The sequence below is a fragment of the Ursus americanus genome, chromosome 23 (assembly GCF_024610735.1).
Source record: "Ursus americanus isolate L20-20 chromosome 23, mUrsAme1.1.p, whole genome shotgun sequence".
Taxonomy (NCBI): domain Eukaryota; kingdom Metazoa; phylum Chordata; class Mammalia; order Carnivora; family Ursidae; genus Ursus; species Ursus americanus.
Genome location: NC_142149.1, coordinates 19,822,015 through 19,846,205, shown reverse-complemented (window position 1 = coordinate 19,846,205; position 24,191 = coordinate 19,822,015). Strand labels below are relative to the sequence as shown.

At 58.0% G+C, this 24,191-nt stretch overlaps 1 protein-coding gene across 4 annotated transcripts; it reads right to left on the bottom strand.

Annotated features, from left to right (window-relative positions):
* Positions 1-419: 419 nt before the first annotated feature.
* JUP (junction plakoglobin) lies at positions 420-23,582 on the bottom strand. Of its 4 annotated transcripts, none has more exons than XM_087854390.1 (16): positions 23,306-23,582; positions 22,685-22,830; positions 13,131-13,343; positions 11,225-11,484; positions 10,771-11,009; positions 9,867-10,068; positions 8,927-9,071; positions 8,701-8,804; positions 7,260-7,598; positions 5,888-6,043; positions 5,571-5,690; positions 2,779-2,929; positions 2,547-2,668; positions 1,962-2,001; positions 1,553-1,717; positions 420-1,257 (listed from the first exon to the last, which is right to left on the bottom strand). In XM_087854390.1, the coding sequence occupies exons 1-15, from the start codon at positions 23,557-23,559 to the stop codon at positions 1,566-1,568; spliced, it is 2,643 nt and encodes an 880-aa protein (XP_087710516.1). In that variant the 5' UTR covers positions 23,560-23,582; the 3' UTR covers positions 420-1,257; positions 1,553-1,565. The 4 variants fall into 4 exon arrangements, with proteins under 4 accessions (XP_087710516.1, XP_087710517.1, XP_045637557.1 ...); XM_087854391.1 differs by having other exon boundaries at positions 22,736-22,830; XM_045781601.2 differs by lacking the exon at positions 22,685-22,830 and having other exon boundaries at positions 23,306-23,442.
* Between the last annotated feature and the right edge of the window lie 609 nt (positions 23,583-24,191).

Genomic DNA, 24,191 nt, shown 5'->3' with positions numbered 1-24,191 from the left:
GGGCTCAGACGCCAAGCCAGAGGCCCCAAGGAATGTTCTGCCCAAGAGAAATCCACCACGTGCACACGAAGGCTGGACGGGGCAGGGCTGGAGGCTGAGGCCGGCAAGGAGGTCACCCCTTGGACAGACACACGAGGCCTGGTGTCCCTGAAGGCGGGACTCATGCCCAGCTGTCCCTCCACCCCTCCCACCTCCTAAGGTTCCGACGTTCCAAGCTGGAGGCCTGCGAGTGTGTGTGTATTGAATTCAATCTACTCCAGATCCTTAAACATTCCTTTCTCCCTGACTCCCCTCTCTGTGTCTTTGCTACACGCAAGGTGGAGGTGGCCACGAGTGCACGTGGGACCCAGGCAAGGAGGCACCGGGCTGCTAAGCGAGCCCCCAACTCCCCACCTCCCCCCCAACACAGCCTCCTTAGATCTGTGTGTTAGTTTTATTTTCTTTGCTTTGGTCTATACAAAAAAAACCAATAACCAAAAACATAAAGCGAGAATAATAAAACTCTCTGCTGGGACCTCCCCCAGCCCCCCACACCCAGGTGCAGGAGGTGGTGGTGGGTTTGAAACAGGAAGGGGAAGAGAAAGCCCCTCACCGCACACCAGAGGGGTCAGCCAAGAGCACTTCTCAGGAGTCAGCCAGGGCGGTTGTGGGTGGGACTGGGTGGGGCGGGGCAGGCTGTGAGGGAGCCATCCCCAGAGCTCCCAGGAAGGGGCCAAAGCCGGCTGAGCGTCCTGGAGAGAGGAGCAGGGGTGTCCTGGAGTGGGGGACTCCCTCTCCGCATCTCCGTCCCATCTCTCTGGTCCGTCCCTGAACTTTTCAAAACAAGCTTTGGATTCTGGGGCTTTGGGCCTTGAACCTGGGTCCTGGACACCTAGGGGCTCGAACAGCCGGTTGGTTGGAGTTCGGTGAGAAAATCAGGCCCAGAGAAGGAACCAAAGCTCTGTGGAGTCAGGCCACCCGGGGTGGGAGTGAGGTGGGGGTGGGAGGGGTGACTGCTGGGTGGGGGAAGAGAGAGGGTGGTCGAGTCTAAAGCTTTAGGGCCGGGGCCACAGAGGTGGGGAAGGGGTGCTGGGCCCCGGACCCCACAGCCCAAGACAGAAAAGCAGGAGCAGATCACCATCCCAAGAAAGACCCTACAGAGGACCTCTGGAGGCGTGGGGTTCGGCGAGAAGTCGCGGCCCTGCTCCCCTGGGCTCAGGCACTTCTCTGTCTCGCCCCATCACCTGGACGGAGAGCCTCTCAGATGAGGAACCGCACCTGAGGGCGGGGGAGACACAGAGCGGTCAGGGCAGGCCTCCGGCCCCTAGGAGCCCCTAGGAGCCTGTCACCCACCCACTACCCACAGGAGGGGCAGGACCCCCTGCCCCCAGCAAGATAAGGGAGTAAGGCAGGCCAACAAAAGGCCCCACACTCGCTCCCCCCAGGAAAGAGCCAGGGTTTCAGAGGAAACATGACAGGGCCTCCGTGAGAAGCAGGTTCGAGAGGGGAGGAAAAGCGTGTCTCAGCAGCCCGCAGGCGTGAGGGAGGGCTGCGAAGCGGGAGGGCGCCGTACTGGACTGGGCCAGCTAGGCCAGCATGTGGTCCGCCGTGGGGTAGGGGGGCCGCAGGCCGTCGCTGTAGGTGTCGATGGGATAGTCCCCGTCCATGTCCATGTGCATGTCCAGGGGGTCCAGGGGCACGTCGCTCGAGTACATGGGGCGGTAGGTGGCATCCATGTCTGGGAAGGAGAAGGCAAGAGGACCTTCTACGGTCTGCAGACCACCCTGCCGGACCCTCTAGCTCCCGTGGGCCTGACCCCCTCTCCAAATTCCCACATCAGGGGCCCACACGTGAGGATACTACACAGGGGCCGCCACGGGGCCTCTGGCCCTGGAGACACAAAGCCTCTCCCTCGCTCACATCCACACCGACCCCACACCCCAGGCTCTCGGCGGTCCCTGAGGGACTCTGCACACACTTACCATCTGCATAGGGTTCATTGATGGGGATCATGTTCTGGGCCTAAGGAAAGGGACAGAGAAACATTGGGGGAGGGGAGAAGGGTGGAAAATGTAGGCTCTGGGCTGGGGGTGGGCAGCTAGAGAGGCTGCTAGAAAGAGGGCCAGGGAAAAGCAAAGACCCCCTCGAAGGAACAGAAAATGAAATGGGGTGACACAGTGCCCCAATGGACTCCTCTCCTCAGGCACCCCCCTAGGATGGAAGGTCCCACCATTCATGCTTGGGGACACCCACACAACTAGAGCAGTCCTGGGGACAGCAGAGCACGGGATGACTTGAGAGCAGGTACCAGGAGCTAACCACCACCACTCCCTCCCCCCCCCCGCCCCCACTAGGATCAGACAAAATAAAATTGGCATTCTGGCAGGTCAAAAACAGATACAGTTTAACCTACTACTTCCATCCGCTAGAAATTGTCATCAATGATCCAATTAAAAAATGAAAATCTATGAAGTTGATAGTGTAGTAGGAGCCCCCTTAAGAGTGCTGTCCTTGTGCAGTGTGCAACTTGCACAACCATACTTTGCAGTCCAACCCAGGATACTCACAGCCTCCCAGGCAGCTGGGTCATGCTTGAAGAGGGAGTTGGTGAGCTCCACAGACACACGCTTACGGTAATCTGGGTTCTTGTCCTCGGAGATACGGAACAGGACAGCAGCCGCGTAGGTGGCTGAGCGGAGAGGAAAGGAAAAACCAGTTCAGGCGCCTGCCTCCACCCTGGCTGGAGGACCAAGACCAGCCCTCCTCTGCCACCTCCTTGCCCACAGCACAGCCCCTCACCGGTGCCCTCATTGCGGGAGTGCAGGAGCTCCATGAGCGGGGCCGAGGCCCCCTCAGCGTCGATGGCATCAGCGGCCTCCTTATCCTGGGCCAGCTCACACAGGACCCCGGCAGCCACACGCTGGATGTTCTCCACTGAGGAGTACAGGAGCTAGGGAGAGGGTGCGTGGGGTGGGGAAGGGGTGCAGATGGGTGAGGTGTAAGGCGGCTGGGCAGCCCGCCTCCCAACCCTGTCAATCTCTGCCTCCCTTCTCTGGATTTAACACAAGCTCCTACCAGAAAGTGTGGAAAAGTCTGAGAACAGTATAAAGAAACAGGAAAGAACACCTGCCATAAGTTCCTACCCACATAAGGCCTCTGTTAATGCACTGGCATGTTCCCATCAGGTTTTGATTATAGTCATATTTTATATCATATCTCTCTATATATTTTGATTCTTGCTTTTTTTTTAAAGATTTTATTTATTTATTCGACAGAGATAGAGACAGCCAGCGAGAGAGGGAACACAAGCAGGGGGAGTGGGAGAGGAAGAAGCAGGTTCCTAGTGGAGGAGCCTGATGTGGGGCTCGATCCCATAATGCTGGGATCACGCCCTGCGCCGAAGGCAGACGCTTAACGATTGCGCCACCCAGGCGCCCTGATTCTTGCTTTTTTTAAAGCATTTTTTGGTTAAGATTTTATTTTTTAATGGGGTGCCTGGGTGGCTCAGATGGTTAAGCATCTGCCTTCGGCTCAGGTCATGATCTCTATGTCCTGGGATCGAATCCCGCATCGGACTCCCTGCTCAGCGGGGAGGAGTCTGCTTCTCTCTCTGCCTCTGCCTCTCCCCCTGCTTGTGCTCTCTCTGTCTCTGTCTCAAATGAATAAATAAAATCTTAAAAAAAGAAAAAAGATTTTATTTTTTAAGTAGGGGCACCTGGGTGGCTTAGACGGCTGAGCCCCACATTGGGCTCTGTCCTCAGCATGGAGTCTGCTTAAGACTCTCTCTGCCCCTCCCCCTACATGCTCACTCACGCTCTCTCTCTCTTAAATTAATAAATCTTTAAAAAAAATTTTTTTTTATTTTTAAGAAATCTGTACACCCTGGCGCCTGGGTGGCTCAGTCAGTCAAGCATCTGCCTTCAGCTCAGGTCATGATCCTAGGGTCCTGGGATCGAGTCCTACGTCAGGCTCCCTGCTCAGTGGAGAGCCTGCTTCTCCCTCTGTCTCTCTCTCTCTCCTTCCATCTCTCATGAATAAATAAATAAAAATCTTTAAAAAACAAAAGTCATCTGTATACCCCATGGGGCTCAAACTCACAACCCCAAGACCTGTTCCGTCAACAGAGCCAGCCCGGCACCCTGTAGCATATATTTTGATATTCTGATTCCTGTTTGGATTTTTTTTTTAACCTCATACTGTAACATAAGGCATTTTCCTACATTATTAAAAAAACTTTTCCTAGAAATCTGAGTCCATACTGGTAAGAGAAAAAGAGAGTGCTAAAAAGTCAAATAATAACAACAAGAACGAACGAACGAACGAAAGAAAGAAAGAAAGAAAGAAAGAACCCTCATTGGTCACAATTGGAGGTCCCAATGGCACCGATCCCTCACTCTGAACTCTAGTAATTAAAGGGAAAAAATTTCAAAAGCAAAAAATTCTTCCACCTCACTGTATGCAGCCATATGATAGAACAGATCATTCTTTTTTTTTTTTTTTTTTTTTACCGTTCCCTTATCATTGGCTATTCATCTTGTTTTCAATTATTGTAAGTAGCATTGTGATTGCTGGCTGGAGGCATACATTTTTGCCATATTTTAAATTATGTTAAAATTATTTCACAAGGAGAAAGTCGCAGACTTGCATGGAGCCCGACGCGGGGCTAGATCCCACGACCCTGAGATCATGACCTGAGCCAAAATCGAGAATCAGAGGTGCCCCCGGGCACCCTGGATATGAACATCTCCAAGGCTCTCCTTACAGACTGCAGAATCGTCTCCTTCTCTTCTCACTGGTGAGGTACAGGGCTGCCTATTTCATCATATCTTTGCCAGCCGAGGGCACGCCCCCCCTTTTATTCCCCATTTGACAGTGGAAAATGGGGTCTCACGGGGGGCATCCGTTTCATTTCTTTCAACTCTTAGGGTTGAACCCTGCTTGTTCATGAGTGACCTGGGGATTGCGTCTGCCTCTGCCCATCTAACCACTGGTGTCTAGTCTTGGTGAGCTCTTTTACATGAAGGATATTAAACTCTTGTCTATTGTGATACTTGCAAACATTCTCCCAGTTTGCTACTGACTTTTTCATACTTTTTTAGGCTGTTTCTGACATACAGAGGATTTTAATGCTTATGTAGTTGAATCTGGAGATATTTTTCTTATCTGTGATCTCTTTCCTTGCTTTTTTATTAAATTTCTTTTAAAGTTTTATTTATTTATTTGAGAGAGAAAGAGAGTGCACAAGCAGGGGAATGGGAGAGGAAGGAGGAGGCTCCCCGCTGAGCAGGGCGCCGACGTGGTGCTGGATCCCAAGACCCCGGGATCATGACCTGAGCTGAAGGCAGACGCTTAAACCGACTGAGCCAGCCAGGTGCCCCTCTTTCCTTGCTTTTGAGCTTGGAAAGCCATTCCCATGCAGGGATTTGCTAAGTGGTCACTCCCGGTGTGGCCACTTTTCTCCAAACTCCTCCAAAGACCTCTTGCTGCCTGGCCCAGACCCACCAAGCCCATGCCAGCCAACCGTCCCCTTTCAGCAATGGGGATAAGCAGGGGTGGGAGGGACCTCTCCTGTCCACCTGCCCCAGACTCACCTGTACGAACAGGGGAATGGTGTTGAGTCGGAAGATCTCCATGCGGTTCATGGGATCCCGGGCCAGGATGTGCAGGGCCCCGGTGCAGCCCTCCACAATCTCCTCCATCCTCACACCGTCCTGCACAAGAGGAGACACTGGGATGCAGCAACCACTGGCCCTTGGACCTGGCCACACACGCCCCCACCACGACAATCTGACAAACCTCACTGGTCCTCTGAGTTCGCCCCAGAGACAGCTTGCCTGCCCGCTTACACACACGCGCACACATACATTCACAAACAGGACAACCCCAACCAGGGGGGAGGGCTCCCTACCGTGTAGGGCTGCTGTGTGCCCGCAGCCACGTGGCGCTGGGCATCCTGGTGAGCCTTGACCAGCAACTGGACGAGGCGGGGGATGACCGCGGCCTCCTGCAGCGGGGCATGGTTTGCTGGGCACAGGGCCAGGTTCCTGATCAGGCCAATGGTTGCCTGATGAGAAAAAGGACAATGATAGGGGGACGTTTCTTGGGCATCTGAAGAATTCTAACTTCCCAGCATCGTCTCCTCCTTCCCTTGTCATCTGTCCATCCCCCAGGCCAGACACAGACATGCCGGAAGATCTCCAGACCATGAGACCACTCCCAGCCCATGTCCCTTATTCCACACGATCTGTGGGTCCTCATGTCTAACTCTAATAGCCCCTGCCAAAAATGATACCCCATTCCAGAACATTCTACCAGCCCCATGCCCTGACCCTCACCCTGTCCCTTCTCTCAACAATCCGCTCCCCCCAGACACCAGAGTCTTACTTGTTTTCCTGATAATTCCCAAACCCTGATCATCAGGGAGTCCTTGCTATGGTTGACCCCAAAGCTTCCTGCTTTAGTGATACTCATAATGCCTATCAATCTCCAGCAAGGCAGCTCTGGGAAGCAGTCTCCTCCTCAGGGCACCCCATCTCCCAGGGGCCACTCTGGCCCCCCAGGGTCCTCAGGCTCTTGCAAAGCAAGCTCTCCGCTCAGTTGACCCTCAAAACAAGAAGCCAGGAGGGCAGGGACAAAAATCCTGAGCGATGAGGATGTGGGCACAAGGTGGATGACCTTGTCATTTAGCTGCTAGGTCAAACCCTGCCCCCACCTCAGGCTTGCAGTAGGGACCAACCCCAAGGAGGGACCACATGCTCTTTTTTTTTTCTCACTATGGATTTAAAAAATTCAACGTATAACTCCTCAGAGTCACTCTTATCTGTACTGTCAAACTGTCTAAAATTTCGCCAGTGGGGGCCCCGCCAGCTGGCTCTCCTCTACCCAGGCAGCCCCCCTGCGGAGAAGGCTCCGCCCCTTCACACCCTTAACAGACACCAAATGTCCCCCCAGAACCCTTTCTACTTTTTGTCTTGTTAGTATCCGTCCTGAATTTTAGCAGGACACGTGGCCTTCTGACACACGACACTTCGCCAGCCTCGTTGTATCTAGGTGCGGCGACATGAGCAGGACCCGAAGCGTGAGCGCAAGTACGTGGCCCACGGACCAGCAACATCACCAGGGAGCCCGTCAGGGAGGCAGCGTCTCGAGCCCGCCCCAGCCGACGGGCCTCAGAGCCTCTCTGTCACAGCAGCGTTGCCTGTGCCAACACAGCCCCGAATCCCGCCCACGGGGAGCTCCTTCCCCACCCGGCCGAGCCCCCCTGCGGCCCCTGTCAGTACCTTGACCAGCGGCCACTGGTTGGGCTGGTTGAGCAGCTTGACGATGGCCGGGATGCCGTAGTTGAGGCGCACGGAGTTCTGGGCCATCTCAGCCTCGGGGTGGCGGCTGGTGAGGTGGCGCAGGGCGCAGACGGCGGGCTCCGTGATGTCGTCCTTGTCGCCGGCTCGCAGGATGGCGTGGATGAGCGCCTCCACGCCGCTGTTCTGGGTCACCAGCGTCTTGTTCTTGCTGCTGTTGCACGTCAGGTTGGACAGAGTGCCCGTGGCACAGGTGAGGACGTTGACGTCATCCACGCTCAGCTGGTTCACCAGAATCTTCAGCACGCTCTCCAGGCCCTCCTGGGGGGGGTGGGGGAGGCAGCGGAGAGTGAGGAAGGCTCCCCACTCCCAGAAGTCTTCCCAGACACGTCCGAGGGGAGCAAGAGGGCCTCGCGGGGTCTGACGCCCTCTCAGCTGAGAGTTCACGGGCCCGCGGAGCCTTCAGCCCTGCGCTTCTGCCGACGACACCCCGGGGGAAGGGGGTACTATCCCCCCGGGCAACGGCCACCAGTGGGCCAGCTGTGAACTCAGGCCTGCCTCGAAGCCTGTGCTCTTCCCTCCAACCCCCCTGCCCCTCTGCGTCCTCAGACCCGGGCAGGGCCAGGAGGGAATTGCTGAGGAGGCCACGTGCTTCAGTGGCCCAGCTGGCCTGCTCTCCCCAGCTTCTCATCTTTCTGGGCCTTCATGCTGTCCTCTCAGTGATCCCCGGACCAAATCCAGTTTCAGGGAACGTCACTGGCCCAGACACCTCCCTTCTCCCAGGGGGGGCCACGTGGGCCTTGTGCTGGAACAGGAAGACTCCAGGCTCGGGGATGACACTGCTGAGTCCCATCTCTGCCGTTTACTAGCTGTGACCAAGGGCCATTACGTAATTCCCTGGGCCCCTGCTTCTTCAGCTAGCCACCTGGGTCCCACATGCCACCTCTAGCTGTTGAAAGGGACAGGCGAGCCAACGTCCACAAGTGCCTCGCAGAGTCCAGCCTATTGATGGGGGGTGTGGGGGCCTCTTAGGAATGGTAGTCGGGTTGGAAGGAAGGACCCGGAGTCTTGTTCCAAAACCATTTTTCCTTAAACTACATTTTTAGCCACCAGAGCCCTCACGCTGTCTCTTGGTTCATTACTGCAGCTCGTCGCAGGATCTAGGGCCAAACGCTCCCCCTGGTACCCCCTGAACTCCGGCTCAGGAACATCAGCCCCTCCCGTATTTCCCTTCCTGAATCCTTAAGCTAAAGGGACGAGGGATTTCAGGGTATTTCCGGCCTCGGCCACAAAGGGGCAAGATCTAAAGGGCTCGGGCTCCCACGGCTCCTAAGGTCAGAGTCGCAGACAGGAGCCTGCATGTGGCAAAAGGGGAGGACGAGGGGGCTGGAGAGGTGGACCGAGGCCCAGTCGCCTCCCTCACCTGTTTGGTGGCCACGTCCGAGAGGTTGCGCAGGGTCCAGAGGCAGTTCTGTACGAGGCGGGGGCTGTTGCTTGTCAGGTGTTTGCCCAAGGCCTGCATCCCACCTGGGGCAAGGGACGGGGGCACGTCAGCCACAGGGAACACCGCTCACCAAGCCTGGCGGCTGGACAAGGCCCGGACCCCAACCCTCCTGGCCCCGTGGACCATCCTCACAGGCCACACTCACCGGCCTCCACAATGGCAGGCTTATTGCTGGGACACACGGACAGCACTTTGAGCACACGGCTGGTGGTCCAAAGCAGCTTCTCATAACTGTAGTTACGCATGATCTGCACGAGGGCCTGGGGTCCTCCGTTGGCCAGGATGATGAGCTGACGGGGAGACGGTGGAGAACGAGTGTAAGACAGACAGGAAGTAGGACAAGGAACCAGGAAAGGAGGGGGTGACAGAGATGTCACTACTAAACTTCAGCGAAAACCTGAATAGCTTTGGGGACTATCGAAAAAAGCCAAAAAAATTTGAAAAAAGGGTAATACACAATGCTGACAAGGATGAGGTGAAAGTGTACTCACAGACACCACCACCACCACCAACGCTGTAAGTAATACAAGCCTTCTGGAAGGCATTTGGCCATCTGGGTAAAAGCCCAGAAGTATTAAAAACCCTTAGCCCCACTGATGAAAAAATGTCTTTGGGAAAAGCTGTGTGCCCAAAGATACTCATTACAGCGTTGTTTATAAAGGCAGAAAATTGAGAGCAATCTAAATGTCCTCCCTAAGAATAACATCTGGGGGCCCCCGCTTCATGAAATGCTATTTGCCACGATAGAGGTTAATTTTGAGGACACAGAAAAAAAAAATAAAAATACACAGAAAACAGATGCAACGTTGTACATCTGCCATGGCCACAACCGCGTACAAATACACCCACAGGACGGGCCCTGCAGGAAGCACATGCAAACAGCTGTGGTTGCATGAGGATGGTGACTTTTTTTTCCTTTCCCTTATCCTCAAAATATTCGGCTCTATGATGAACGACGTGCCGCTGCGTATACTCATATATTTAACCTAAAGAGGGTAAGGAGGCCGTGGCCGGAGGCTGCAGCTGGACGGAAGGCGAGGCACTGCAGGACTGCGGGGCAGGGTTGGGGGCGGGGCGCAGCCCACCTTGCTCTCCTGGTTGCCGTAGGCCAGGAGCTGCAGGCAGTCCGTGGTGATGGCCAGGAACTTGGGGTTGTTCTTGTTCAGCAGGGGCACCATCTTCTGCAGCCCGTCTGCCAGGCGCACCGCCATCTTGGCGCCCTCCTGGTACAGCAGCAGGTTGTGCAGCGTGGTGATGGCATAGAACAGGACCGACTCCACGGGGGAGCTGGGATGGTGGGCAGGGGGTTAATGCGAGCCGGGTCCCAAGGGGTCTGGTGTGAACATGGGCTGCCTCCCCCAGGAGGCCTTCCCCATACCAACGTCCCTGTGCCAACAGCCCTTTTCTAAAGTCTCCTCATCGCTGGAGGCCAGCCCCCGCTCTCAGGCACGGAGCACACAGCGGGTACCACTCCTCTCCCCGCCGGGACCACGTCTCCTCCTGTTTCTGGGCTCATAGCCCGGGGCTGAGCACGTAGTAGGTCTCCTAAGGAACTACCACATGGGAGGCCATGTGCTCGAGAGGTCCTGTGAGGGGGTCAGGAACTCACAGCCTGGCACGGATATAAGGAGAAAGACCAATGACCCTCACAAGGCAGGGAGGCAAGGGACTCTCTGCTGTTCCCTCTGCCTGGGATATCCTTCCCTTCATGTACACGGGCCAAAGCCCACTCATCCGCCAGCACCCAGCTGTCAGAGTGCACAGCTGCTCGGAGCAATCTTGGGCAGACCGTGCCCTAGTCCATACCGTACCCTGGGAAGTGACCTGCTGGTCCCTTACGTGCCTGTCTCCCCTGCTAGGCTGTGAGGAGCTGAGCCCCGGGACTGGGCACGGGGCTGCACCTGGCACACAGTACGTCCTCAGTAACTGTTGTATGGAAGCCCAAGGGAGGGGAGTCCGCAGGATCCAACAGTGAGTAGGGGTGGGTACCTGAGCATGCGGACAAGGGCAGGGATGCCGCCTGACTTGAAGATGGCAAGAAGCCCCTCGCGGTGGTGGGACAGGTTGTGCAGGATGCTGGTGGTGCACCGGGCCGTGTCCAGGTCACTCGTGTTCTGCATGGTGCGTACCACGGCCGCCACCAGCTGGGGCGAGCCCATCAGTGCCCGCCGCGACGCCTCTTTCTTGGACAGCTGGTTCACAATCATGGCTGCCTTGGTCACTACCACCTGCGGGGGAGGCGGAGGGATGGGAAAAAGTGACCAGATGGGCCAGGCCAGCTGCCCCTGTGAGATGGAGGGGCCCGGTGACCCCCTCCACAGAGTTCAGAGGGACCCTGCTCAGACTCCCCAGCTGATGGGGCCCAGGGTAGGGCTGTCCCCTGTAGACACCTGACCTCTCCCCTCTCGGCCCCGCCCCCACCCTGGCCAGGCCCCCCACGGACCGGGTCCTCATCGTTGAGCAGTTTGGTGAGTTCAGGCAGGGCCCGGGTGGCCAGCTCGGCATCGTCCTGGTAGTTGATGAGATGCACGATGGCCGACTTGAGCAGCTGGGATGGCTCGGCCAGCCGCTGCAGGTTGGTGCTCTGGCCCTCCACCTGGGTGGCCAGAAGCAGCGAGCTGTCTTCCCCTGTCACGCCAGGACACATGGCCTCCCGCACCCGCTTGGCTCTGGCCGTCGTGGACATCTGGTACTCCAGGTCACCTGGGGGGTGGGGGCAAGGGGCAGGGACTGAGCTGCGGGAGGTGTATGGTGGGCGGGGGGGGGGGACACTGGGGACAGAGCAGGCCTTGTAGACAGCCCACCTGGGTTCTCTGGGCTGGCTCCCACCCCGACCAAGGCCCCAGCAACACCCATCACGCGGTTCTGCCTCTAACCAGGGGACGCCACCACTGCCTCAGTTACGTCAGCTGTAAAATGGGGCGCCACCTGTCCATCACAGGGAATTCTTAGCGGAATTAAATACGAGTTGTAAATCGCTCTGAAAAGAAAGGATGCAGCACGCACATCACTACAAGAGTGGTAGGGAGTGTTACTAGTCACAGGAATTGTTAACATTTTTTGAGTACTTACCATGTGCTTAGCAGTAAGTCAAATGCTTTTCTTATATTTCCTCATTTATCTCATAATAACCCTACAAGACAAGTACTATTATACTCTCCATTTTACAGATGGGGAAACTGAGGCAGCACGCTTCTAGGAGCCCAAGCTGGGGTCTGAACTCAGACAGCCTGATTCCAGAGCCCAAACCCCAACCCTACGCCCCTCCCTTAACAATCAGGTTGGGGTAGCCGGAGACAACCTAGGTCTCCTTTCAACTCTGAAATCTCAGGATTCTAATTATATCCTTATCATCTCCAAAGGAGGCAACTCTCCCATTACATAGGCAAGCAAATAGAGGCCCAGAGGGCCACCCAGTATCACACGCAGATCAGAGGGAAAGGCGGGAGTGTGGGTTTCAGAAAGCAGGGGGTGGGTTCTCAGCTCAGACTCTGGGTTCCACCCCCTGGGTGGGTCCAGGAGTCCCACAAATAGGTGTCCAAACTTCCCAGGCAGCCCTGCCCTGGCAAGTGTCCCAATGCCCTGGGGAGAGAGAGGCCGAGGTTCCACCCTCCAATTAGTGGGGAAGGAGAAGACACCCACAGAGCTTTCCCACCTGAATGCCATACTTTGAGCTACCAACACAATGCCTGGCACTGCCAAGAAGCCTCTGCCTGCCGTCAGGAAGGAGAGCCCCGGGCGCCAAGGCTGAGTTCTGCAGGGCCTCCACCTGTCACACACCCCCCCAACCCCGTACCTGTCCCAGCTCCCACAGCTCATCCTGCTCCGTGTTTGGGGCCCTGGAGGCCCCTGTAGACAGCGGTCCTCGGTCCCACATACTCCAGCCCCAGCCGGAAGCCCGAGGGCTGGGAGCCAGCAGCTGGGTCGTCAGGCCACCACTGGCCTCAGTTTATCTGTAGGTCTCCTCCTACACCCATCAGGAGTCCCACCTCCCTGTCAAACTTGAGGCTCCTGGAGCAAAAGGACCATCTTCCCCAATAATCCATGGGTCCCCTAAGGGCAAGAGTGATGCCTCAACATTATACCGTAAGTTCATCGAGGGCCAGGGCCGTGCCTTCAGACTGGCAGGAAGGGTCTCGGCGTCCCCCTCCATCTGAGAGGTTCCAGGAAGAGGAATCTGCCTCCCTCTCAGATGGGGGCAGCCTCAAGTCGCTGTGCCTCCTCCCTCAGACAGGGGCCGCCTAAAGTCTGCCTCCTTTTGCCCCGACCTCCCTCCAGGGCCCAGGCTGGTTTTCTGCTAAGTGCTTCCGTGGAACAGTTTCCACGCAACAGTCCCCAGAGACCCTGACCTTGGCTCTGGGGCACCTGCGTGTAGGTGGTGGTCTTCCTGAGTGTGTACTGGCGCCCGCAGGCCTCATCCTCTTCCATGATGCCCTTGCTGCTGACCGAGGGCACACAGGTGTTGGCACCCGAGTGGATGCCAGAGTCATAGGTGTATGTCTGCTGCCACTCAGTCACCTTGATGGGCTGTTCGACCAGGTTCATCACTTCCATGGCGGCTGCTGGGGACACAAAGGAGAGACAGGAGATCAGCGGGCTCCGGTGAGGTATCCCACGACCTGGCCCGGTCCCCAGCTTCAGCCCATCCCCAGGCCCAGGGAGGGACTGCCCACAGTGGGATCCCCAAGCGTGGGTCCTGGGCCTAGATCTCTAACCTCCAGCCCAGGGTGGAGGGAGCCCCATGGGCAGCGGGGCAGTAAAGAGTCAGATGCCCTAACCCAGCCCTGGGCTCGCCCACCTTACTGTCCCCACCCAACACTCCCAGAGCAAAAGGCACTCAGGGCCTCTAGCAGCTTCTGGGGTCCTGCAGACCCACCCCCATGCACTGGGGTTCCCTGGGAAAGTCTCTGGTGAGGCATGTACACCCCAAGCATTGGACAGGAAACTGGGCGGGGCAGGGAAGCAGTCCAACGGGTTTCTCTGGAGAGCCCCGGAGGCTGCTGGGAGCCGTCAAAGGCTCCCTTGGAGACTCCAGGATCTCAGGATCTTTCCTGAAGATGGGGCAGGGTCACAAGTGACCCCAGGGGCCCAAACCCTGAGATCCCTGTTTCTCCAGCACCCCAGCTCCTAGAAGCCTTTTCCAGAATTCTGAGCCCCACTGACCGGCTGCAGTATCAGCCACATACTACTGGGCTAGTTCACCTCTCCGCAGAGCCCAACCCTCATTTGCAAAATGGGGTAACGCCCCGTCCCTTGCAGGTTGTCGTGAAGGCTAGATTGGTAAAGGACCCAGCACGGTGACGGGCACATAGTAGGTACTCAATGTTGGTGGCCATGGCCGTGGATCAGGGCCACCTCTCCCTGGGGGGGGGGCAGTTCTCACTTCCTGTCTTCCTAGAACCCAGGCGGGGGCAGGCCTCGGGAGGGTGGTCACTGCTACTCAGGCACCCCTCCCTCTCCCTGCAGACTTGGGGGCACTTGAGGTTCATGAATTGCTGGGCCCTACTGTGGACCAGGGTGGTGAATTCTCACTTGGTCTGTTTGGCTTCCGGGTCGTGGGAGCTGACCCCCAGAGTCCGGCCCCTGGAAGGAGAGGCAAGGGAAGCGGTGCTCCAGAGAAGGCCTACCCCGTGCCAGACCGTTCACGAACGCCGTCATCCACACAAGCAGGGGCTCCCCCCTTGACGGACAGGGAAACTGAGGCTCTGCCAGGGGAGGTGGCACAGCAGAGAAATGGCAGAGCTGGGACCAGGCAGAGGCGTGAGGGACACCCCTGCCTGTGGCCTCTGCACACTCAGTGTGGCCTCAGACAGCAAACAGACCACAGCCCGGTCCACCCATGTAGGTGGACACGATGCAGCCCCTCAAATGGGACTCATGATGGGGGACCGGGTCAGGCCCAAGGTGGTTCAGCAGGCTCAGCCTGGCCCCAGCCCAGGAACCAAGATCCCAGGGCCACCCTCAAGGAGGATGAAGGAGCCTCGGGCCTTCCTGCCTTTTATGGTGACACCGGCTCCTTCCCCGCCCGTAAGCGCACCTGGAACAGGTGGAGGCAGGAGCCGGCCCGGTTGAAGCCGCCTCCTTCCTCTCCTCCCTTCACCCCAAGTGACTCAGAGTTTCGAGCTGATAAACAGAAGCAGGCCCAGAACGCTCCAGACAGCAGGCTCCGTGCCACCAGCTGCACCCAGCTGCTTCCCAGGCCCCGGCCAAGCTCAGCTATTTCAGGACGAGCCCCCCGCCCCCGCCCTCACCACACACTGGAGGTGGGAGAGAGAAAGAATAGAGAAGTTTGGAGGAGCAAGCCTCAGAGTCACAGAGCCGCCCCTGGGGAGGAGACAACCCCGGGGAGGAGGCCTTGGACATCCCAGTGCTGCAGAAGGGAGGTCAGACTCTACCAGGATACACAGCTGCTTCGACCCTGTAAATGCCACCACGCCAGGCACAGGGCTGAGCCGACATCTGGGCGCTGAGCCTTACAGGCAGATCTGCTCAGGACGGACTGGAAATCTCCAGCCCCGATCAGTAAGAACACCCCATCCAAGCCAGGAAGAGCCCCTCCCCAGCACAGACCGCCACCTACTCCTGGGACTTCTCAGCCCAGCCAGAGGGGCACAGGCCTCACCCTGAACCTTAGGGATCACCCCCCCACCCCTGGCTGGCCCCATATCCACAGGGACCACCGAGGTCAAGGCTGGCCGCAGGAGGGGCATTTTCCCAGCAGGCCCTTCACACCCCCCCCCCACCAGCCCAGGCCTGGAGCCAAGAGAAGCTGAGGGCTGGCAGCTGCCCAGGGCAAGACAGAGACCACACCGAGGTCAAAGGATCCATGGGGGAGGGGACACTCAGCTGCTTTACTGTCAAATGAATCTCACGCTTCCCTCGAAGCCGCTCTGGCCGGCATTTTATCATGCCCAACTTCCAGCTGAGAAGACTGAGACACCCTCTGAGAACAGGGCAGCGCTCTGCTCACACCCTTGCTCCACACCGGCCTCCGGCCCGCTAAACAGGGCTGCTCCCCTGGCTCCTAACAGGGAATGCCCTGCAGTCAAGGAGGGGGGTGGCCGGGGCCTGGGTAGAGCTGAGCCCCTTGCCAGAGGGTGGAGAGGCTGGAGAGGCCAAGGGCGCTCACAGTTGGAGGCAGAGCACTGGCTGCGAAATCGGGAGTCCCATGTCCTGGTCCTGGTCCCAGCTCTGCCACAAGCTTACTGGTGTCCTTAGACGATTACCTGCCCCCCTGTGCTTTGTCCATAGAAAGCGTGGCCCAGCTGATCTCAGAGGAATGTTACTATCTAAGACTCAGGCTTCCCACAACCGACCAGAGAAGGCCGAGGGTGGGCCAGGGGAGAGACAGCACACAGTTTAGAGAGGACACACACCAGAACGCTTCTCGAGGAAAGGATCCCGGGGTGAGCTCCTCCTGCAGCAGGAAGGCGAGGAGTCAGACCTCAGGCAGGACTGTCAGGCCGCCCCACCTTTCTCCTCACCGGCTCCCAGGAGAACCAGGGGAATTCTCTCACCAAGAAACAAAGTGCTGTTTTGGCAGTTCCCAGGGTGGAGGGGGCCGCACCCAGCTGGGTCTCACCCCTCTCCACCCTGGACCCGGAGCGGGACCTGCCACAATGCCCCCGGACAGGGCCAGGGTGGAAGTGGGCGAGACGGGCGCGGCCCTGCCCACGCTCCGGCCAGAGCCGGGCAGAGCAGACACGGGGCGGCTTTCCGCCTTGCACGGGGGGCCTTTGTTTCGCAGTCTGCTCTGACTGCCGGCGACACAGGAGGCCGAAGCCTGCTCGAGAGCTCACAGGGTGGGGTGGGGACAGTACCAGGGACAGGAAGAGGAGCCTGGGCCCTGGAGAAGGAATGCCAAGGGGCCTCCCCACGGAGGTCCACACTGGGTAGGAGCATGCAGGCAAGCTCTGGACATACCCTGCCCTTCATTCCCACTTCCTCCCCAGCAGGGGCACCCCAAGTCCGAGGTGTCCCGGCACAGTGTGCTCCAGTCCTGACATTCAGAATCACGGCCACCAGGGCGCCTGGCCGGGGGGTCGGAGGAGCAGGCAGCTCCTGGTGCCGGGGTTGTAGTTTCTAGCCCCACACTGGGTGCAGCAATCGCTTAAAAATAAATTTTTTTTAAAAAAACGAAATAAACCAATACAAAAACCCTGCCACCAGACCTACCTACCTCAGGCCCCTGCCCCCAGCAGCACCGCGGTCAGTGCTGGGCACAGCTGGGCCGGGCTGCAGGATGCCAAGTGTCATTGAAACACCTGGAAACAAGGACGGAATGGGCCACCCAGGAGGCCTGCTGGAAGGAGGTTTAGACACATTGCACGAGAGCTGGAAGAGTAGGCAGGGCCCTCCAGAAGCTCCTTGGGCCAGAGGACAGCACCCTGTGCAGACGCCGATCACAGGCTCAGTGACAGAGGAAGGGGGCTGTGGGCCAGGCAGGAGAGCCTGGGTGTCAGGGGATGGGACCCATCCAGCCCCGCCACTCACTGGCTGCGTGCCCTCGGGCAAGTCACCCCATTTCCTTAAGCCCCATATTCCTCATCTGGAAAATCGAGTTGATCAAGGCACTTGTTTCTTCAGACTATATATGTGGATGGCGGATCTAACACAGCCAGGGCCCTGGAAGCCCTCTGTCAACAGTAAGAGCCCAGGCGAGCTTCCCTCTATTAGCCAAGCGAAGACATGGCAGAGAAGGCAGCCAGTAGAGTCAGGCCTGGCAAGTGGCCAGCAGCCAGCCTGCTTTTTGGGACCCAGGACCACGGAGGGTGTCTGCCTCCCAGCCCCAGGCTGGAGCCCCAGGAGTGGGGTGGGGTGTGGCTGGGGAGGATTTCTGTCTGCTCCGGAGGGGAGACACTGCTCTGCCCACTGCCCTCTCCCCTCTCCCCTCTCCCCAGTCACATGTGCTGCTTCCTGCAGCCAGGGGTGGCCAGGCCGGTCAGGCCGGGACATTCCCCACATAGCAGTCCCAGGAGAGAGGCTGGGTTGAGCAGGGTCACCAGCCCCCACCCTTCCCCGCTGTCTCTGACTCCAGCAGAGATTTGGCCAGCCGTCCCAAGAACAGACAGAAACAGACCCTAGAAAAGTAGAGACAGACTTGACTGCTTCCCTTGAGAGCCCTGTCTCCCCCATCAGGCTGGGGCTTCCCAACGAGGCCTCTCCCCTGAGACTGGTGGCTCCTGGAGGAAACACCCCACAGAGGAGAGGTTCCTCGACAGATTCGGTAGTCTCTCCTTTCAGAATGGTCATTCCAAGCAGGCAGACTGAAGTGGGCACCACATATGGCCAGGGCCCTGGGGACAGGAGAAGACAAGAGGAGCCCATCCTCCTGGATGCTTCCGGAGGAAAACCCTCACTTCCGGTCTGGAGAACAGCCCAAGCTGCTGCCCAGGACTGGCTGGGGGTGGGGGAGGCTCAGGTCAGGCCGTCCCAGCTGCTGTTTGTTTTCTTCCTTCTGGGCTCCTTCCCAAAGCAAACAAACCAGGGTGGGAAAATGAAGGGGACTCGGAGGAGAGGGAAATGCAGGGCCAGGTGGCTTGACCCTGAGAAGCCCCGGGCTCCCCTGGAGAGGGCTCCAGCTGGAGCTCCCGTCGCTGCTGCTGACCCTCTGTGGGCATAAACCCAAACCCAAACCAGGGCTCCTGAGAATGGAAAAACCCTGCACCCAGCCTCAGGAAACAGCAAAGGGCTGACTTGTGTCAGTGAGGCATCACAAGCCAGTGCCCCCAGGGGGGGCCTGGGCAGCCCTGACCCCAGCTGGTATCCCCTCCCAGGGTTTCACTCTCCAGGGATCTGCCTGACCCTCTCCCGGAAGTTCAGGGAAGAACCAACCCTGAGTTCCCTGTTCTGCATTTGCTGGAGAAAACTAGGATTCGGATAAAGGTTTGGTTCACATTTGTTGTTGTATACAGAGCATGAGATCATCAAGACAGAGGCTAAGAAACAAGAGAGAGGAAAGAAACGTTAGTGGCGGGATTATGGAGTGGGATTGTGGATGATTTTTTTTTTTCTTCTGTAAACTTTTCTAAACTTCCCAATTGTTTTTTACAATGATCAGATATTACTTTTTCAATCAAGAGGGAGGAGGAGTCATAGTCTAGCCTCCTCCTCACCCCCAAATAAGAAGTATACCGATTGCCCAGCCCCATCCCAACTCTGCCTGCCCCTGACACTCAGCCCAATGTCCCTACAGCGGAGAAGGAAAGCAGGCCTGTGAAGTCCACTCGGCAGACCACAGAGAATAGAGCTTCTTGTCCTGAGGTCCCCCAAAGCCTGAGGTGCCAGGAGGCTGAGCAAAGAGCTTTCTCTCCAGGCCTGGCCAAGGAAGTTGCTAGAAATTGGGGCAGTCCATGCCCCTAGACCTCCATCAGATTCAACCATGTCCCAGGAGAGAGGCCTCAAAATGTCACTTGCAGGGACACAAACGAGGGTGACCTCCCCCAGCCACACCTCTCTTTCTCTTCACAGGGGTCACTGGGCCACCCGGCTCATGGATACCTGTCCCTCTTACCGCCAGGACTCTCTTCTCCCAAAAGACACAAGACTGTGAGTTTCCCCAGGGACCCCAACAGACCTCAGACTGGCACCAAAGGTATGGACTCCTGCCTGCCGTCTCTCCTGGGCACGATGGCCCTCCTCCAGCTCCCGCAGACAGAGCCTGCTTCCTTCTCTTCAGAGAAAAGTCACCTCTGACCTTCCATCTCTCCCTCTTACTCAGCAACACAAGATCTCATCTCCAATAGACAGGAAGTTCTTCCTCCTGTCTGGCCTCCATTCCTTCCCTAACAGCATCAGTCCCAATGGCTCTTGTGTCCCCAGGGGTGATGGAAAACCACAAGCCCGACACCCTCTTTATAGCATCCGCCAGGACTGAGGTCACTCTCTTTCCTTCTCTGTCACATGAAGGCCCCTCAGCCTTCTCTTCTCCAGGATGAATAATCCCCATGCCCGGGGTCCCCTCTTGACCTCAAGGGATCTAAAAGCCCAGTGCTGACAGGCTCCGTGCCCAGGCTGCACCCCCACACACAGAGGCTCCGTTTCCCAGGCCCATTCTGGTATCAGGTGCCCACCTGCAAAGGCGCCAGAGCCAGGCAGGTCTGAGAGGACAGTGACACCAGCCCCTCCCTCAGGGACCAAAGCTCTGGCTGACCCCACCCCCATCACCGGAGAGGCCCTCCCAGTCTCCCCGGCTCCCGGGCTCCCGGGCTCCCAAGCAGAGGACAGCCAGCTCTTGGCCCCAGAGCAGCCCGGCAGTACGGACTGGTACAATCCTACAGCACAGTAGCCCTAAATCTGACTCTGATTTCTCTCTCCTCCCCAGGGACCAGGCTCCCCTTTATCTTGGCACAGCCCCAGCCCCCAGCAAAGCAGGAAGCCCCACTTCCTATGCAGGGACAAGCCCAGAACAGCCCAGGATCTGGCCCAGCGCAAGCCAGGAGGCAGCAGCAGCTTTGACCCCTGCCCTCCTCTCTCCCCCACCAGCCTCCTCCACACATGGCCACAGCCCCTGGCCTTGGGGAGATAGCCCCCTCCCCCAGGAACTAAAAACCAAGCCATGGAGGCTTCAGAGGGCTGGAGGCTAGGACATGAGTCACCCCCTCCTGACGAACCTGCCCCCACCTTCGCCACCCACACAAAACTTCCTGGGTCATCTAGAATTCTCTTCTCCCCAAACTCCCAAGCAGAGGCTCTCAGAGAGCAGTGGTAGGCTCTTTCCAGAACTGCAGTGGGGTGACACATGATACAGCAGGATGGGCTCTGGGCTTGGAACCAGAGGACCCAAAGGCTAGTCTTGCCTCTGCTTGGGTCTCGCTGTGCAACCTTGGGCAAGTTACTTGACTCTCCTGAGTTTCAGTTTCCTCATCTGCCGAATGGGGTAATGATACCTGCCTCTAGGGACTGTCGTAAGGAATAAGTGAGAAAGCTCGAAGAAAGTGCCTGGTATCTGTAACGTCCTCCCGTGCCTTTTTAGTTACCATTTGTCAAGTACTTACTGGGTAGTGGGTATTACTTCCATTTTGCAAGGTCACTGAGCCTCAGAGAGATGAAGGGAACTGACCAAAGCCACCCAGGTAATGAGTGGCAGAGCTGAGATTCAAACCCAGCTCAGTCCACGCCCATTTCACTGTGCTCAGAACCGGCCCTTGGTGACATCTCTCCAACTAAACAGCGCTTCCACTGAAGGTCAATCACCCGTCTCATTCTCAGGTGGCTCTTCTCCCCAACCCCTCATCAGGACCTGCCCCTGGAGCCTCCAGGAGGGAATCCTTCCTACACATTCTCAAAGCCGGGGCCCTGGCAGCCCAAACAGAGGTTCCAGAGGGAATGGGGGTGGGACAGGGTGGAGAGGGCTCCTGTCACCCAAGCTGGTGCTTGATCTAGCAAGAAATGACTCATTGGATCCTACCTTTTCCCCCTTCCGCCTCCCGTCCCGAGAACCACCAGTTGCCACCAGGCACCTCCTAGCAATACCGCCTCAGTATTATCTTTTGATCACAGCCACAAACCCGATTAGCTAAACTAATTATTTAACCAATGTAATTACAATGCCTTCCCCTCCTCCACTTTGGCACACAGAAGAGGGAAAACAGGTTATTTTTGCCCAAATTCCATGACCTCTTGGCTCCTCAGAGGTACACTACCCATTAGAGAAGAAGGATGGGGTCCCTCCTCAGCCTCCCCCTAACCCAGGGCACTTCATGGGGACGGGTCTGACCCCTCCCCGCTCCCCCAACTACAGCGTTGAAGAGGTGGTAGGGTCTTCCCAACTGAGTCAGGCCAAGCAGCCCTGATTCCCTCCAACACTCCCTTCACCCCTGGACTGAGGGACAGCCTGGCTCTTATATTTCCCCTCTGGTCCCCAAGGAGGCTGGCATCCAAATCCCTGCAGAAAGACCACATTTCAGATTTTTAAAAACCCGGTGCTGAAAGCCTGGTGATCTCCAACTCTGCCCAGGGAAGGGGCTCTTAGGAAATTGGGGTGAAGGGGGCCCTCGTGCAGCTCTCCAGAAACCTTCTCCCCCATAGCCTGTCCCACTCGCCCCACCCAGCTCTCAGGAAGGGGTGACTGGGTGACTGACGGCAAAAGCCTCCAGAAGGAATGCACCTTCAAAATCCAGAAATCAAATGGAAACCAAACCCCAGGCTCCACACTCATCGGCCTCAAAGACCAGCCAGCTATATAACCTTGGGGGATGGGGTAGAGGGGAAAAAAGGCCAGAACAATCGCTCCCCCCACCCTCGTCAGTTTGGCCGGGCCCTGCCCCACCCCCATTCCTGGGGAGGGGGCAAAGCTTGGGAGAGAGCCACCGGCGCAGGCCTCAAGCGAGGGGGTGTGGTGGTCCCCGGAGGCAGGAAGAGAAGGAAGAAGCTGCTTCCCCTTTGGCCCACCCCCGCACCCCTGCCCCCACCTCGGGCCCCAGGGGCCCAGCAAACAGGATGGAGGTGGGGGCAGGGAGGACAGGGTCAGACGCAGGCACTGGCCCTGGCTCAGCCGGGCCGCCTGGGGGAGGGGGCTTTGCCCCAAGACGCACCCCCTAAGCCTGGGGGAAAGCCCTCGGGCAAGCAGGCAGGAAAATCCGCAGAGAAAGCTGCCGTGAATACTTCCTCCTAGAAAGTTTGTTTGGGGTGATTTTTTTTCAACAATAAGAGGTTAGAGAAGAGTAGTCCCGTTCCCCTATCGACGCTCGGGAAGCAGCAGCTACTGGAAACTGGGCCAGGGAATTCTCCCACCAGGCACGACCCCTGCGCTCAGACCCCAGTCCGAGCCACGGGTGCCAGACACCAGCTGGGCGCGCAGCCGGGCCCTGCGCCAGTCCCGCTGTCATCCCATCCCACCTCCTATGGCAGAGCCCTAGCCCGGCACCCACCCGGGCGGAGGGAGGCGCCGCAGGTACAGTACCGACGAGGCCAGGGAGCTGGAGGGCTGGGTCTCTGGACTCCGAGTGCTCACCTGCTCCGCAGGTGGGGCCCGCGTCGCTGGGAAAATATGAGCTCGGCCCCCACGGTTGGGCAAGCCGGGCGCAGACAATAGGGCCCCACCCAAGCCTGGGGGAGTAGAGAGGGAGGGAAAGCGAAGATGACGCGTGAGGTGGGGTGAGGGTGGCCCCAAAGATACCAGCGGCAGCAAGTTTCCCAAACTGTACATTCCTGACTACAGAGTGAGCCCTGGGACGCAGAAGAGCAGGGCAAAGTCTCCCTCGCAGGAGTCAGGGCGAGAGTCGGGGACGCAGCGTCGGGCGAGCTCCACGGGCCGCGGGTCAGGCGCGACCCCAGAGTCACCTGCCCTCATCCTTCCCCGCCCTTCTCAGATCTCCAGCTCACGCAGCCCCCAGCGCACTCGGCCCGAACCTCGCGCCCCCAGAGTCGCTGCGCCCAAGGACCCCAGCGCGCCCCCTGCCGCCGGTGCAGGGTGGCGCTCCCTGGCTCGCTCCCTCACCTGCCCGGGGACGGCGGGGATCGGCCTCGCGGCCGCTCGCCGCCCTTCCCTCGCCCCAGCGATCCCTGCCCCGATCGTCCGCACCTGCTTGTGGAGCCTGGCCGGGCTGGGTGTAGGGGTCGGGCCGGGCTGGGAGCCGGCGCGGGCAGCGATCTGAGCTCGGCGCGCTCGGGCGGCGGCTGCTCCGGACTCTGGCCAAGGCAGCAACTCAGTAACCGAACAAAAGGCGAAGGGACCTGACAGCCAAGCCACGCCTCTCGCCCCTCGAAGCTCCGCCCCTGAGGGAAACGCCCACCCACTGATGAAGGTTCACTGGATGCCTCTCCCGGCAGTCCCATCGAGGGGCGGAGCCTCGCGCCCAGTTCTCTTCCACCGCCGTCTCTGTTTATCCGCTGGCCATTGGCCCCAGGGACTGCTAGTCGGCTCTGGGGACGGCCCCCAACTTGAGGTTCCATCCTCACTCCTTACCTATTGGCAGATAGAAGGTTACTTCCTCCTGATTGGACAAGGGATTGTCAGTAAGACTAAGGAAAGAACCAATGGGAAGGATGGGGTGTGTCTTGCCCCACCCTAGCTCTGAGCAGGTGAGACTCATTACTCTCCCCTTCCCCCCTACCTGTCCAACAGGTGAGTCAGGAGGCGCCATGGGAAAGGACAGACGCCTTTAGAGAGCAGCCAACTCAGCGTCAGGCATGATGCTTCTTTGGGCTTATTCACCCTTGCCACAGAGGGATAATAACATATTTGTATAGCACTTCATAGGCTTTTTTTTTCTGGGTTGGGATTTTTTCCCCAAAGATGGAGTGCTCATGAGATTTCGAATCAGAAGGCCTGAGTTTGGGTTCTGCCACTTAGTAACTATATGATCTCAGCCAGTTACTTCATCTTTCATCCTGTTTCTCCTCATCTGTAAAATGGGTACATTAGCTGTATCTGTCTCATGGGAGGGGGTGCGGGAATAAAATTAAGG

Excerpts from the sequence above, each read along its gene's own strand:
- JUP (XM_087854390.1), bottom strand. The coding sequence starts at position 23,559 with ATGGGACTGCCGGGAGAGGCATCCAGTGAACCTTCATCAGTGGGTGGG. Across the intron at positions 8,805-8,926 it reads GCCTGCCATTGTGGAGGCCG|GTGGGATGCAGGCCTTGGGC; the intron begins GTGAGTGTGGCC and ends CCCTTGCCCCAG. Across the intron at positions 6,044-7,259 it reads ACCAGTGGCCGCTGGTCAAG|GCAACCATTGGCCTGATCAG; the intron begins GTACTGACAGGG and ends TTTTCTCATCAG.